Genomic DNA, 16397 nt, shown 5'->3' on the forward strand with positions numbered 1-16397 from the left:
TGTTAAAATTTAAGAAAGATTTGTGTGTTGATTGTTCCCTGTGTGAATCTGAACCTGAAACTGTAATACACTTATTTTGGTTGTGTAACTCTACTGCCATCTTCTGGAGAGAAGTAACCCGTTACATCACCTTGAAGATTGACTCAGATTTTTCTTTAGATTGGAACAATGTACTTTTTGGTGTCCACGATGTCAAAAGTAAGAAACAGAAAGAACTGTATGTCATAAACTTGTTAATAATATTAGGGAAGTATCACATACACAAAGGGAAATTTACTCACTCGAAACCATGCTTTATTGCATTCCAAAAGGAAACTGAACAGTACTTAAAAAGTATTTGTGACTCGAATAACAAGAAAGCTATGAAAACTTGTGATTTGTGCACCTTATTTTCTGTATTTATTTAGCAGCCTACCCCCTGGCTGATGTTTGATATTTCATTGATAAGACTTGCGTTTGTATTGTTTGATTGTTTGTTCTGTTAATAATAAAAAAAAAAAAAAAGTCAACGTCGCCGCCATATTGGATGAGGCAAGACTGCACTGTAAACTAATACAAGTATATTGACTTATTATCATAAAGCGCCTTTCTTCAAAGAAATTTACGTTTTACGTCTCATTTATTCATTCACACACGCACTAATATACTTGGGAGACGGTTAGGCACCAAATATAATAATTTAATTTTCATATTTAACATTTTTCAAGTAACAAAATAACATATTTGAACCATTTTTCAGACAATAAAATAACATTTGAACCATTTTTCAGACAATAAAATAACATGTTTTGTTGATTAGAAAATATGTTTCTCTATTTTTCTTATTTTTGTGAGGGGGGATATATATTGTTTTTCAGCACTACCTTGTTCTCTATAGCTGATATAACATGAATTACTCCTATGTGGGATCAATAAAGTTCTTATTTTTGCCATCTGAGAAAATTAAATATATTATATTTGGTACCTAACTGTTTCCCAAGTAAATTAGTGCGTGTGTGAATGAATGAATGAGACGTAAAACGTACATTTCTTTGTAGAAAGGCGCTTTCTGAAAATAAGTCCATTTACTTGTATTAGTTTACAGCGCAGTCTTGTCTCATCCAATATGGCGGCGGCGTTGACGTATCGCAGCAGCGGCAAAACCCCTCGATGCGGCGTCTACGTAAATATGTCTATAGTGCAGACAATTAACGTTCCATGTAAGCCAAGGTTGTCCCTGTGAACCATGGATGTATTATAGATGGTCCATGAATTTGTTCACCTGCTCACAGGTGAACAAATTCATGGACCGAATTCCCCGCCCCGGACATCAGTGTATCCGGGTCATTCTGGGCTCTCTTCCTCTTCCTCCATCCACTCTGGGATCAACGCTGGGCTGCTGCGACGTGGCCAGACGGCGACCTTAATGGCTCTTTAACATGCTGATATTCAGCTACAGCGGTGAGATACTTGTCTTATGTTGACTATAATTCATACAATGTGTTGTCGAGCCGAACTCCGAGCGCTTACATTTGTGTGGCCCTTTTTTTTTTTTTTTTTTTTTTTTGACTTTTGGCTTTATTTAAAGCTATTGTAACAACATTTAAATATAGTGGTTTTTCCCTATGATGTTTTGTATTGGGTAAATGTTGAAACCATTTTTGTGAATTTAATATAAGGAATCTTGTACAACTAATAATGAACTTTGATTTTTGATTTAAGAGATATTGATTACTCTTTTCTCACCTCTTCCAGGACAGGTTTTTTTTAGTTGAAACCTCCGAATGGGTTTGGACAAAGAATCCCTCTTCAATCCTTGATGGCGAGCTTCCCTGGACTCAATTACACCTCCAACTGGTGGTAGGATCAAACCTTGTTGAACTGAATGAAGATTAATTCACTCTTGTTCCTTGATTCAATGGACAAAGAACTTGAGACTTGTGTGTTTTACTTAAATTTTGTTTAATTATTGTGTGAAGCATTGCAATACAGGCAGTTAAAAAGTAAAAAAATCATGTTACTGACGAGATGTGGCAATTTAGTCAGAGCTGAAAGTAGTGCACAAATATGCATGAAAGGTGATGGCGAGGGTCAGAGTGCAGGAGGAGTTGGCGAGGGCAACGTTAGTCAGTTTCCAAGTCATTAGGAGCACATCAATGCGAAGCCAACGTGTACGTGATTTAAACATGACTTTTTATTCATCTTTACAGATTTTCTCAAAAAGAGTCAGTGGGTTTGACAAACGGTGGCTTAATTAATTTACCCGGCTCAGGCAAACTGAGGAAGGTATGGTCTGTTATTTATCCCAAAAGCACTGTGACCCCCATGCAGCAGGACTATCACTATTTATGTCTGTATCAAAATAAATACAAAAATACTTAATGCATGAATTGTTTTGTTTAAGGTGAAGACACCTCAATTTGAGCCAGGAAAAACCCTGATCAGTTTTTGTCAGATAATTTCTTTAATCACATAAGAAAAGTCTTGTTAAGTTGTTCAGCATCATAATGTAAATCTCATTTTAATAACAGCATTTCAAACTGAGGTTTAACGTTTTATTCAATCTAAAATAAAACTCAGGTTCCACTAGTTTCTGTGGTACTATAACTTAGTTTAGCAGTTTATTTCCAGATCTGTGGACTACTTTCAGACAATATTCTATGAACACGTCATTTTGGATTATTATTATTTTACATTCATCATACATCCAAAGATTTTTGTTTCTCAATAATACATTGAGGTGGATTATGAACTCCCATCTAACTGTTAGCTATTCTGTACCACCTGTACAGTAACACCTTTACACTCCTGTAGCATTAATCCTGATTTGAAGCAGATTTCATTTTGTGGCTTATCCTTGAAAGAGGCTGAGTGCAGTTAAATGTTTCTGGACCTCAAGAACACTGGCAAAGAAGTGCCAGAGAATTGTCATCGTCATATATTAACCATAAAGTGCTGCAGATGAATAAAAATAATTTAGGCACATGGAATCAGCTCATGTATATGGTCCTTATTGAATTCAATTCAATTCAATTTTATTTATATAGCGTCTAATACAACAGAGTTGTCTCTAGACGCTTTCCAGAGACCCATACCCAGAACATGACCCCCGAGCAGTTATTACATAAACAATCGCCATTGTTTGCATATGTGCCACAGTTGTAAGCTGTCAAATTTTTGGCTGGTGGCTACAGCTCCAGCGCTCATTATATTGCTCCCATATTTCTATTTGAGGCTATCAGTGCATAACAGCCGTGTTTACGTGTGCTTGCAGGTGACTCCATCAGTTTTCAGCCAGGAGATGTCGCAGTCCACAGAGGAGCGCCTGAGAAACACCAGCAGTGTGCAGCCGCCTTTCGTCCTTGAGCGGTTTGACATGAACAACACCACACATCCTAAAGTAAGTGCACACACCTTTGCTGTTTCCCAATAGGATTGTTTTTAACTCATTCCTGAGAGAGAGCAGCCCGTGGAAATGTATGTAGATGCTGCAGTGAAAGCATTCACCACTCAGTGATGCTGGTTTTTTTATCTGAATCTTGTCTACTCAACGATAATCAAACCCAATACTGTAAATGACAACCACAATTGCCGACAATTAAAGTTTGCTGAGCATTTGTTGTAAAATGACTTAGCTCAGACAAATTCAGGTGCTGCCTCTCATCCTCGTGAGAATAAAACCCTTGTGATTCCATCTGAAAACAGTCTGGAAAAACAAACATTTCACATTTTATTCTTAAAGGCTGTTGTTGACTTCCATTTGAAGCATTGTCTAATGGGTTCACTATTATTTTTATAATTATTATTATTGTTTAATAATCATTATTTTTTTGTCTCGCTTAGCATCAGATAAGCCGTTGGGACCGTTAGACCAATAGCTTAGCATTTCATAAAGGTTGGAAACCTGAGGGGTATTCCAGGAAGCAGGTTCAACAAATTCCGAGTTTAAACCTCAACTCCGAGTTGACTTATCCTGAGAAAGGAAACTCTGAGTTTTCGGTTCCAGAACAGCTGATATGAATTAGTTCAATCAACTCTGAGTTTGTTCAGCTCAAGCTAAGCGCGTGCGTGAGGGATATAAAAAGCCATCATCAGTAGAGCCCTGATACAAGGATTCACCATGGAAACCGGCGACAACAAAAGAGCGTCATACTTTTTTTTTTTTAAACTTTATTTAACATTTCAATTTACAAAATCCCTTAGAGGAAACATTAGTTTGCATCTGAAGATCCACATAATTCATGCCACTGGAGTTAGAAGTGTGAATACGACGTGGGAGAAAGTTGCTGCAGTCAATGTGTAAGTTTGAATGCAGTATTAATTTAACATTTAAGCACACCGTCTTATAATATTACTGATAAACAGTGGTGGAATGGTATTGAATGAAATTTTATTGTCATTTAGATTAGGGGCAGCGCACACCTCGGCTTCAGGGGAAAATGTAAATGTTTTTTTTTATTTTTTTTATACATTTATGGAATTACTCTGTCTATTTGTATTGATTCATTCCATTACTTAATACGTACAATTTTTTTTTTTTTTTCTTCGTATGCTTGGTTTTTGAGTCTATGAACATAAAGTTGATGTGCCTTAACAAAAAGCTCCTGTTTGGTCTCATCTGTCCAAAGGACATTCTCCCAGAAGCTTTGTGGCTTGTCAACATGCATTTTTGCAAATTCCAGTCTCGCTTTTTTATGGCACATCAACTCTATGTTCATAGACTCAAAAACCAAGCATACGAAGAAAAGAACACTGTCCCTACGGTGAAACATGGAGGAGGCTCAGTAATGTTTTGGGGCTGCTTTGCTGCATCTGGCACAGGGTGTCTTGAATGTGTGCAAGGTAAAATGAAATCTGAAGACTATCAAGGCATTCTGGAGAGAAATGTGCTGCCTAGTGTCAGAAAGCTTGGTCTCAGTCGCAGGTCATGGATCTTCCAACAGGACAACGATCCAAAACACACAGCTGGTAGTGCAGCCGTCTCACAGCAAGAAGGTCCTGGGTTCGATTCCCGCCGGGGATGCTGTGGGTGCTGAAGTTAGTTCCCCCATGACTTCAGTGCCCACACCCTGGGTGGGGTTGGCAAAAGGGCCTTTCTGTGTGGAGTTTGCATGTTCTCCCCGTGCTACCTTGGGTAGCAATGTGAGCTACCCCCAAAAACATGCACACAGTCCTGGGCTATATATGCCCCAACCGGGGCGCCAGATGGGGTGGGGAGGATCCGGCCGGAATAACGTGATCCTGCCACGCGCTACGTCCGGCCGGAGAAGCCCCACCCTGCCTGGTGAAAAGATGCGGCCTGCTCACTCCTCAGGTTAAGGAGGAGACCTGAGCTCAGTGCGGGGCCCTCCTGGGGTTGGTAGAGGATGGCAATGCCCAGGACTGTTAGGTAGGAGCACTGGGTGATTAAAAATGGGGGAAAAAAACCGGGGGGGGGGGGAAAAAAATGGGGGAAAAGAATGTCTCGATACTTTTCTCCAGTCATTATTCCTCCAATGATATGAAGTCTACCAGTACCACATGCTGAAAAACAGCTCCACCTCCAAACTTCAAACTTAACTATGGTGTTTTGGGGGTGGTGCCATTTTCCTCCAAACATCTTATGACATCCGAAGAGTTCAATTTTCAATTCTGAGTATGTTCTCCCAGAATGTCATGGGTTTATCCAAATGTTGTGTCGCAAACTCCAAACGAGCTTCAACATGCTTCTTCTTCAAAAATGGAGTCTTGCGTGGTGTGCGTGCATGGCGGTTGAGTGCATTACTTATTGTTTTCTTTGAAACAACGGTACCTGCTGATTCCAGGTCTTTCTGAAGCCCTCCACGAGTGGTGCAGGGGCCTCATTTATCAACCGTTCGTAGAAAAAGTTCTAAATTCTGTCGTTTGCATACAGAAACGCCTCCAATTGACCATATATGGAGCAACAACAGCTCCCGGTTGGAGGTTTTCAAACTTTATTGAACAAAATTCTGTAGGGTTTACAACAAAAGGCAAATGAAACAAAATAATCAATTATCTACAGATATTCAACATTTGGGGGGGTTGAGAGCAAAAAAAAAAAGACAAAGACATCATTTCATATAAGCTTTTGGCAATATCGTTTTTTTCACGCATCAGTTTTAGAGACGCTAAGTACAGTTTACATTCATTTTTCAGATGTACAATGGAGGGTTTGCTGGTATTCCATTTGCATTTATGTATGTGATATTTACCTAGTAAAATAATTATGTTGACCATGTTTGATATATTTCTTGGAAGATTATCCATATAAATTAAGATTTGGTTGGAGTCAAAAGCTCCTGCTTGGAGGTGCAAACACCAACAGAGCTGTTCTGCAGAATAAATGAGTCGTGCGTTCAGGCCACCGGGCAACGACGTTTGACAGAGACATATCGCAGATTATTTGTGCATTGATTTATGTAACTGAATTTATTATGTGATGGTGCTTTTATGGCGATGTGGGTGCAATCTAGCTCCAATTATGTTTGGGAATCCGGCGATGGCATGAAATCCTCGTTTAATTTCGACTTGGTGATGTGTTTATGGAAACTGGGTGTAAATTAGGGCCAGAGAAATTATTGCATCCAACACTGCCGACATTTTGCTTAGTGTCGGCTGCGAAATGCCGCATATGTCTCCAAAAATGTTCCAGTGGCCACAAATCCCAGGGTGGACAGGAGCTGGATGTGACTGGGATGGCTTGCGTTTTGTCTCTCGCTCCAACATACAGTAGGTTGTAAATCACGGCATAGATCCATCAGAATGTTTTTGGGGAAGCGGTACCTGCTGAGCAGCCGCTCCGTGCTCTCACAGATAAACAGATCAGCGCGCTCTTTGAAAACGCGCTCCCTCGGAACGCAGGTTCTCCAAATCCTCCAACAGTGCAAGATAAGCCATGGTACTTGTATTTTATTTTCAGGTCGTCCTGCCAAAGCTGTCTTTTATAGCTTGTCACACCAATTATTCAAAATGTCTAGATTACTAATGGAGAATTTTTATTAATTGGAGGAAACGGAGAACATGTGTGAAGTTTGAGATCGCTGAACACTGACTCTTTTAATGGGTTCTATTTGTAGTTTCACTGTTCTACCACTAGGTTTTGTGTGTACGCATGGTCGGAGTTGTGCTTACATTTACACGCGTTCCTGCGCACAGGTACATGTTGATAAATTCCATACTTTGCGTGGGAATGCTCGTACGTACGCTTTACGCACAGATCTGTGCGTACGAACGGTTGATAAATGAGGCCCCTGGGCTGTTGGAGAACCCTTCTGATGATTGTTTTGACTTCTCTGTCTGAAATCTTGCGAGGAGCACCTGGCCGTGGCTGGTTTATGGTAATGCCGTGTTCTTTCCACGTCCGGATGATGGCCCCAATGGTACTCAATGGAACTTTCAGAAGTTTAGAAATGCACCTGTAACCAATGCCTTCACTGTGTTTTGCAACAATAAGGTTGCGTAGGTCTTTGGACAGCTCTTTGCTTTTACCCACCATGCAATGCTTCTTGTCTAACATCTTGCTGGTGAGAAACCTTTTTAAAAGGCATCAATCAGGTCTAAACCAGCTGATATTACTTTGCAGTAATAGGGGACAGGTTAACTTTCTAAATACTGACAAACTCCAGCTGTTTTCTTGGCTTTCCAGACCTTTTTACCCCTCCTTTTCTTCATGTGTTCAATACGTATTCCCTGTGCCATTTCACTTTATTACACATAACTTGGATTTCTTTGTATGTGTGCATTACTTGGGTTGATGCCGACATCTGGTGAAAATTGCATGTCAATAGCTCGATTAGAAAGGTTTTTTGAGAGAAATGTTGACGTGTTCAATACTAATTTTCCCTGCTGTATAGGGGTGGGCGGTACACCGGTGTCATAGTCATCACCGGTGTGACACTGCGCCACGACATGGATTTTGCAATACCGTCAATACCGTAATAAATCAATTATAAAATAATAAGCCTAAATAAGGCATTAAAAACGTCGGTGATATGCAAGGTTTGCCGCCGTGTTGTGACAGCAAGAGGTGGAAACACAAGTAACCTGTTTCATCACTTAAAAAACGCGCACGCCCGTGAATATGAAGAGGCAACCCGGGCCAAAACGAGCGCAAGTGGGACCAGCAGCTGGTCCCGCTGCTCCGCTGCTCCGCTGGTGCTGGAGCAGCACCAGCGGAGCAGCGGTCCCAAGACTACACAGCTTTCACTGCAGGCATCGTTTATGCTGCTACACCTTACGACAAGAGTAGTAAGAAATGACAGGGCTTAAAGTATTCCGGCACCGTGCCGGATCTCCGGCGTACGGAGTTTTTTTTTCTCGGCGTGCGAGTTTGACTGCTTAAAAAAAAAAAAAGGTTTGAGAGAAAAAAAAAGTCAACCGAGTTCGTCTACCAATGGAATGAGAGGAAAGCAGCTCTGGCTCAACCAAACTAACACCGGCCAATCAGAAGTAGAGCTGGGCGGGTCTTTGACGGCACCAGAGCGCAGAGCGCTGTTTCAACCTGCTGGAATACGAATCACCGACTTCAAGATGGAGAAAAAATTAATGAATGTCGGTTTAAAAGAATCTTTTTGCCCAGAAGAAAAAAAGAGTGACAAAAAAATACCCATAACCATGTTCTTCTCTCGAAAAAACACACCTGTACCGCGGGCTTTAGAAGAAAAAGAGGTTTACAAAATATTTAAAATATAATAAAAATAAATATAATATATATATATATATATATATGTAAGATCTTTAGGTTTTTTGCCAAATAAATATGTTGAGAATGCATAATACTCTCCCATGTCTCTTTTTGATAAGGATACTACCATTTACTTATTATATTATAAAAATATTAACCTTATTCACATAAATGGACAGGACAGGCTACTCCTCCCAAAACGTACCAAAAAATACCGTGATATTATACCGTCACCGTTCAAAAGATGAAAAATACCGTGATATTAATTTTAGGTCATATCGCCCACCCCTACTGCTGTATATATGTTTTGTTTTTTTTTAATTTGTATTGATTTTTGTTTTAGGGTAAGAAAACATGACAAGGAAATATAAGAACACCATATTCTACACAGAACACACTGAGCAGGAATTCACACACGATGATGAAGCAAAATGAGTAAACAAATATAAGGAAGGGGAGAAAGAAATAAAAAAAAAAAAGGGGGGGCGGGGGCTGTTAACAGTTGAATGGGTACGTGACCATAAATCCAGGCAGGGAGGTGTTACAAACAACATTCTGCTTGGTTCAAACTCAGGTATAGGTTTCTCTAGGGATATATGTCCATATAAGACCGTAGAGGCCTCTCTGCAAAGTCTGTGCAAGCTCTGTTCCAATATAGTCCAAGAATGGGTCCCAAATTTTATGAAACAAAGAGGGTTTGTCCTTAAGCCAGTAGGTCGTGGCTTCCAGAGGGAGGAGTTCCAATATACTTTGTCGCCACTGTGAAAGCTTAGGAGGTTTGTCAGAAATCCACTGACGTAAGATGCACCTTCTGGCACCAAACAAAAGCACATCGAACAGTTTTACCAAGTGGGGTTTAAGATTCAGAGTAGAATGTAATCCAAGAATACAGGAAATTGGTTTAAGACCTAGATTTTTACCAAATATTACAGAAATTTCATCAGAGACCTTTCCCCAAAAACTTTTGATAAAGGGACAATTAAAAATACAGTGGAAGTTAGACCCATCAGAAACCTTGCATTTGTTACAAAATTGGGAAAATATAGGAATACATTTATTCCGTAACACTGGTGTAATCTGGAGCCTATGAATTATTCTAAACTGTAACTCCTTGACCTTGTTGGTTGACAAACAACCAGATGAGCTCAACCAAACACTTCCCCACTCATCATCTGACATTGTTATGCCCAGGTCAGCCTCCCAGAGTAATTTAAGATGACCCATGCCCTCTGCTGGTGGGAACAAAGCGTTGTAAAACCTGGTAGTCAATTTTCAGGGCTCGGGATCTTGTAAGACTTCTTCTACAGGAGAGCAAGAGAACCCACTCGGGTGTAGCCTTACTTTTGAGGAGACAAAACTATGGACCTGCAGGTACCTGAAAAGGTGTTTGTTGGGAAGGTCATACTGCTCCTTGAGCTGGTTAAAAGATTTAACAGCACCGATAGCCACCAAGTCCTCTATAGTACATATACCCTTCTCAGACCACAAAGAAATGCACGGTCCTCGAGACCACGGAGAAAATCCGGGTTTAAATGAATGGGGGTGAGGAGAGAGAGGGAATCGCTCTGAGTCCCTATCTTCCTAATAGTTCTCCATACCTTTAATGTGTTCTGAAGAATAAGGTTGCCCTTTACTTTGTCTGAAACCCACTTTTTAGTAACGTATAAAGTGTTACAAAGAGGAATTGGATCGAGGGGAGCTGCCTCCAAACTAAGCCATGTGGATCGGGGGTCATTTCTAAACCATTCCCAGAAATACCGACAGAGACAAGCCAATTGGTAATATTTAATGTTCGGCAGGGCCAACCCACCCTCTCCAGGACGGTACTGCAGCTTTTGTAATTTCAATCTGGCCCATTTGTTTTTCCGTAAAAAGGAAGATAAAGAGCCATTTAAACTGGAGAGTGATTTTCTAGTCAAAAGGACTGGGGTCATTTGGAAAATATAAAGCAGACGAGGAAGTATGTTCATTTTAAACAAGTTTACCCTACCTAGAACAGATAACTGGAGATTAGTCCAGCGTGCCAGATCATCCTTAATTTTACGGATTAATGGTATGAAATTGCCTTTATACAAACCTGAAAAGGAGGGAGTAATATATACACCAAGGTAAACAAACCCAGAAGGTGACCATCGAAAAGGGGCAGAACTAGATGGCGTCCAGGGGGTATTAAGGGTTAGGGGCATAGCCTCTGACTTTAAATAGTTAATCTTGTAGCCTGAGAACCGGCCAAAAATTTTAATAATCTCAACAACTCTGGTAATAGAGACCTTGGGGTTACTTAAAAAGAGCAGAACGTCATCAGCATAAAGAGGAATTTTATGGTTTTGGGGACCTACACTGACACCAGTCACCAGAGGGTCGCTCCTAATCGCCTCCGCCAAAGGCTCTATGGCGAGCGCAAACAATAGGGGGGAGATTGGACAGCCCTGGCGAGTGCCACGCCCAACTCAGAATGCAGGGGACTTCCAACCATTTGTAAGAACAGATGCCCGAGGGGAATCGTACAAAAGAGAGATCCATTTAATAAAATTATCTCCTAATTCAAATTTGGAAAGGACGTTCAGTAAATATGGCCACTCGACTCTGTCAAAAGCCTTTTCTGCGTCGAGAGAGACTACGACAGCCTTAGTTTTTAACTCTGTGCCATACTGAATAAGGTTCAGCAGTCTCCTAACATTATTACACGAATTACGTCCTAAAATAAAACCAGTCTGGTCCATTGAGATGAGGTCAGGAAGGATACATTCTAATCTTTTCGCCAGGATTTTAGCTAAAAGTTTTCTATGTGTGTGTGTGTGTGTGTGTGTGTGTGTGTGTGTGTGTGTGTGTGTGTGTGTGTGTGTGTGTGTGTGTGTGTGTGTGTTTGCCGTTGGTCTAAACAACTCCGCCCCCTACGTGGTTCTTTCCTCTAGCCCAGCAAAGAGTTGGTGCTACCTTGGAACCGGGTTTTCTGGCCTGGAGCCAAATTTTTTTAACAAAAGTTTAACAATATTTTTAACAAAATATGTTAAACATTAGTCCTCAGAAGATAAACTTAATTGTCTCACAGGAAAGAACCTGAGGGGCAGCACTTGATTGAAACTGAAAAGGCTTTTGATAATGCTTTGTCAATATTTAAAACAAATTTAAAACAATTTCTGGTTTCATTTTATTCAAATGATAAAATTGTTTGCTGACCTTTTTGTTTGTTTCTGATAATATATTTCTTCGTATGAGTTGTAAATATGCACGTGTGTATGTGCGTATGAGGAAGGGGGTATTGGGTGGGGAGGCGGGGTGTAAAGGGTTTGATTATAATTATTTGTATGTTCAAGAGGGGAGGATCGCTTATAAGCCCGTCGGGCTTCATGATCTTTCCTGCACATTTTATCTTTGTTTTTTTTTCTGTTCTTTTTTTCGATGCTTGTATGTTTGTAAGTGCAAACAAATAAAAAAATTAAAAAAATTTAAAAAAATGCAGCCAAGATAATGTAAGTGATCTTCTCTGTTACAGAATCATAAAGGAAGGCCCAAAAGACACTGCTGTGATGATTGCAAGCAAGTCTTCACCACTTCATCAAACCTGAAGATCCATAAGAAAACTCACACTGGTGATAAACCGTACATCTGTGATCAGTGTGGAGGGGCTTTTACCCGGCAAAGTTCTCTAACGATTCACCAACGTATTCACACTGGAAACAAGCCCTACAGCTGTGATCAGTGTGGAGGGGCTTTTACCCGGCAAAGTCATCTAGCAAGACACCAACGTATTCACACTGGACAAAAACCTTACAGATGTGATCAGTGTGGAGCAGCTTTTGGCCGGCAAGGTGCTTTGACGAGTCACCAACGTATTCACACTGGAGACAAGCCTTACAGCTGTGATCAGTGTGGAGCGGCTTTTGCCACATCAAGTAATCTAACGATTCACCAACGTATTCACACTGGACAAAAACCTTACAGATGTGATCAGTGTGGAGCAGCTTTTGGCCGGCAAGGTGTTTTGACGAGTCACCAACGTATTCACACTGGAGACAAGCCTTACAGATGTGATCAGTGTGGAGCGGCTTTTGCCACATCAAGTAATCTATCGATTCACCAACGTATTCACACTGGAGACAAGCCTTACAGATGTGATCAGTGTGGAGCGGCTTTTGCCCATCGAAGTGCTCTAACGAGTCACCAACGTATTCACACTGGAGACAAGCCTTTCAGATGTGATCAGTGTGGAGCAGCTTTTACCCAATCATGTAATCTAAGGAGTCACCAACGTATTCACACTGGAGACAAGCCTTTCAGATGTGATCAGTGTGGAGCAGCTTTTGCCAATCGAAGTGCTCTAACGAGTCACCAACGTATTCACACTGGAGACAAGCCTTACAGATGTGATCAGTGTGGAGCGGCTTTTGCCCAGCAAAGTGCTCTAACGAGTCACCAACGTATTCACACTGGAGACAAGCCTTACAGATGTGATCAGTGTGGAGCAGCTTTTACCACATCAAGTAATCTAAGGAGTCACCAACGTATTCACACTGGATAAAAAGTGTACATTTGTGATCATTTCTGATATCATTTATTTTGAGAGCTCAGTTAAAATGCAACAATTTAGTTCAGTTAATTTAGTTTGAAAGAAATAATTTTGGTGGTTAGATTGTGGGAAAGATTTTGAATATTTTTTTAAAAAAGCAGCAGATTCAGTTATAACCAGATTTAGAACATGAAGTACAAGAATTCAATTCAAAAGTTTTTATTTGGAACATGATGGTAGTGTAAGTAACAGACATGCTTTAAACATAGACCCTTGTTATTAGATGCAGAGCCGGATTAAATAAATGGACTACACTAGGCAGACTGTGATTTTTGGGCCCCCCTCCATCGATGTTATTTATGAAATCTTAAACTTACCAAAGTTACTAATAAAACTTAATTCACATTTTACATAGCAAAGTCATAGTCAAGTTGGTTCTTTGTATTCCAAAATAAGTCATGTGTTGTATATTAAACAGTCTATCAGACTATTTTTAGATTTTTATTATTTATACGTTTTTACAATGCTCTATTAAATGCTATTAAATTATCCTTATCTTATCAATTGTGAGCATTTTGCAGAAAATCTTAATTAAATGTGTTGATTAAATTGAATAGTTAAATAAGAAGTAAAATCTACAAAGACCAATAAAATTTGCAGTAAGACAAAGTGTGCTGTAGTATGTATGTCTGTATGTGTATGTGTATGCGTATGCGTATGCAGAGCCGTTTGAGAGATTTGCGAGGCCCTGTGTGAAATGGCCAGGGGGGCCCCGCGCGCGAAATTTTTGGGTTTTTCGGGTCGGATCGGGTGTCTATATGCGCAATTTTAACTCTCCAATTAGCAAAATACTGGATACCTTCCCCTGCCTCATCATCATCTGGGCTTACCTCGACGCGGGGCCCCATGGCTGCTTGAGACCCGGGCGGATCGGTGATTTTTGTAACAAATTTATCAAACGTGCCCTCTTCCATTTTCTTTTGTTTTTTTCTTTTTTGATCCCCTGATGGAAATTTCCTGAATCTGTCTCGTTCTCTCGACATTGTGTGACAGTTTGTTCCAACTCCACCCGCCTGGATCAGAGCAGCTTGTGTCCGCGCTTGGTCTGATCAGTTGTATTGAACAACAGACACGCGTCATCATTGCACATATATTTATTGATATGCACAGACTAGTACACATTTAGGTCTGTAATGGAACGTGACTGTTGATATTTATAAGGAAAAAAAAATAAAAAATTGGGGGAAAAAAAAAACGGCCCATAGCGCCAGGCCCCTTGGGGCGCCAGGCCCCGTGCGGTTGCACGGTTCGCACATCCCTTGCGGCGGCCCTGTGCGTATGTATGCGTATATATATATGTATGTATACTAAATATAGTAATAATGCACATATATATATGCCTTAGGTTTTTACCTGCATGTTATCAACCATTAATATGTGTGCAGACCAAAAAAAAAAAAAAATTTTTTTTTTTTTTGTCCCTCTGTCTGGGCCCCCCCCCCTGTCGGGCCCTAGGCACGTGCCTAGTCTGCCTTTGCGTTAATCCGGCTCTGATTAGATGTTATATGTGTTAGGATTTAATGAAATTATTGAAGCTCAAAACTGTCTAAACTCTCTCTTCAAAGTAATCTCATTCTGATTAAGAGCAAAAGGTTTAGATTAGATTAGAAGTTAAATACAATACACATATTGTTGGAGAGGAAACGGGGGAAAGGTGACACCTTAAGGCGATTTCTCCTTGAAGCTGGCTCTTCCAATTAAATTAATTAGCAATACACATACAATTTGTTGAGATAAGACAATGGAGAGAAACAGATGTTTAGCATTGGGGGGTCTGGTCTGCGGTCTGGTTTGACACCTCAGATGGGAGACAGTTAAAGGAAATGTAGAGCTGGAAGTGACAAAGTTCGGGGGTCTTTTCCCGTTCCCTCAACCAATGAAAATCATTTGCAAAGAACATCCTCCTTTTAGAGTATAAAGTCAACTGGACTCATGAAAACGGGGTGCATTTCTCTCCGACTCACGCGGTCTGACAGAGGTGTACCCCGGCCGGAGACAAGTCTCCTCCGGCCGGAAAAACCTTGTGCTTGACATGATTAAAAGTTGTTAACCTGTAACTTTATTCCACTAGTCTTTCTTGATTCACCAGACAAAAGAACACGTAACTTTCATATGTTTTACACAAAGGTGAGACAGCCTGATAGACATTAGTTTAGTTCTGTTATTCTGAGAGAAATACATATGAGGGTATGATTCTGTTAAATACTGTTTTACATTAGCCTTTTTCTTCTTTGTAATATTTAATGTTTTTTTTTTTGTTGTTTTTCTTGAAATGTTCCCTTTTCTGTTACTTTCCCAGAGTTTTTGCCATTGGTCTGCATTTAAAAATGAATTAAAATAAATCAGTTCCTAACTTTGTTGTCTGGATTTTCCCCAAGATTCACTGTGGACACAACAGACATTTGCTCTTGATGACTTACATCTGGAGTGCAATCCAATATTATGACATAGTATTTTCAATCTTTGATTTCTGACACCATTGTGTCAACTATTTTATCACTGACACGGGCTACCAACTCATTTTGAATCGTTTTACCCAGGTATGTGATGTGCTCTGCTGCACTGTCGATGCTTCTCATATGATCTCTCAACACAGGATCAAATTAAACTAGCAGTTCAACTTCTTTAAGAAAGTTCCAAATGTTGGCCTTGTGCAGTGTTTCTCAATCCTGGTCCTCGTGGGCCCCTGTCCTGCATGTTTTAAATGCTACCCTGCTTCAGCACACCGTGATAAAAGTACCTGTGTCATCAACAGAGCTGTCCAGACCTTGGTGACAAGCTAATGAGGACCTTTGATTAGAATCAGATGTGTTGGTGCAGGGAAACATCTAAAACATGCAGGACAGGGGCCCACGAGGACCAGGATTGAGAAGCACTGGCCTTGTGCAATGTGTCAAAAGTTCCCCTCAGAGCCAGGTTCCTTAATGCCAGTGAGTGGATAATACTAACTAAGCGTGTGAGAACATCTCTCCAGTGATTTATTGTTTTGTTTTGTTTTTCTGCTTCGTGGGGCCCATTTCTGTTTCATCAATGTTTATTCCCTTTTAAACACACAAACTAAATTCCTTCCATTTCACCATGTTACTACAATGATCTTTAGAATTTTAATGCTGATTGTCCATCAGCTGCCCATTTTAAGGACTTCTTAGAAAATAGTTTTTAGCA

General features: G+C 40.3%; 1 protein-coding gene across 3 annotated transcripts; it reads left to right on the plus strand.

Annotated features, from left to right (window-relative positions):
- The first annotated feature begins 1338 nt into the window (after positions 1–1338).
- LOC133448958 (zinc finger protein 502-like) lies at positions 1339–15540 on the plus strand. Of its 3 annotated transcripts, none has more exons than XM_061727987.1 (4): positions 1339–1440; positions 1735–1839; positions 3254–3379; positions 12159–15540. In XM_061727987.1, the coding sequence occupies exons 3-4, from the start codon at positions 3281–3283 to the stop codon at positions 13182–13184; spliced, it is 1125 nt and encodes a 374-aa protein (XP_061583971.1). In that variant the 5' UTR covers positions 1339–1440; positions 1735–1839; positions 3254–3280; the 3' UTR covers positions 13185–15540. The 3 variants fall into 3 exon arrangements, with proteins under 3 accessions (XP_061583971.1, XP_061583972.1, XP_061583973.1); XM_061727988.1 differs by having other exon boundaries at positions 1735–1836; XM_061727989.1 differs by having other exon boundaries at positions 1340–1440; positions 1740–1839.
- Positions 15541–16397: the final 857 nt, after the last annotated feature.

Source organism: Cololabis saira, chromosome 8 (assembly GCF_033807715.1).
Source record: "Cololabis saira isolate AMF1-May2022 chromosome 8, fColSai1.1, whole genome shotgun sequence".
Classification (NCBI taxonomy): Eukaryota; Metazoa; Chordata; class Actinopteri; order Beloniformes; family Belonidae; genus Cololabis; species Cololabis saira.

Excerpts from the sequence above, each read along its gene's own strand:
- LOC133448958 (XM_061727987.1), top strand. The coding sequence starts at position 3,281 with ATGTCGCAGTCCACAGAGGAGCGCCTGAGAAACACCAGCAGTGTGCAG. Across the intron at positions 3,380-12,158 it reads ACAACACCACACATCCTAAA|AATCATAAAGGAAGGCCCAA; the intron begins GTAAGTGCACAC and ends TCTCTGTTACAG.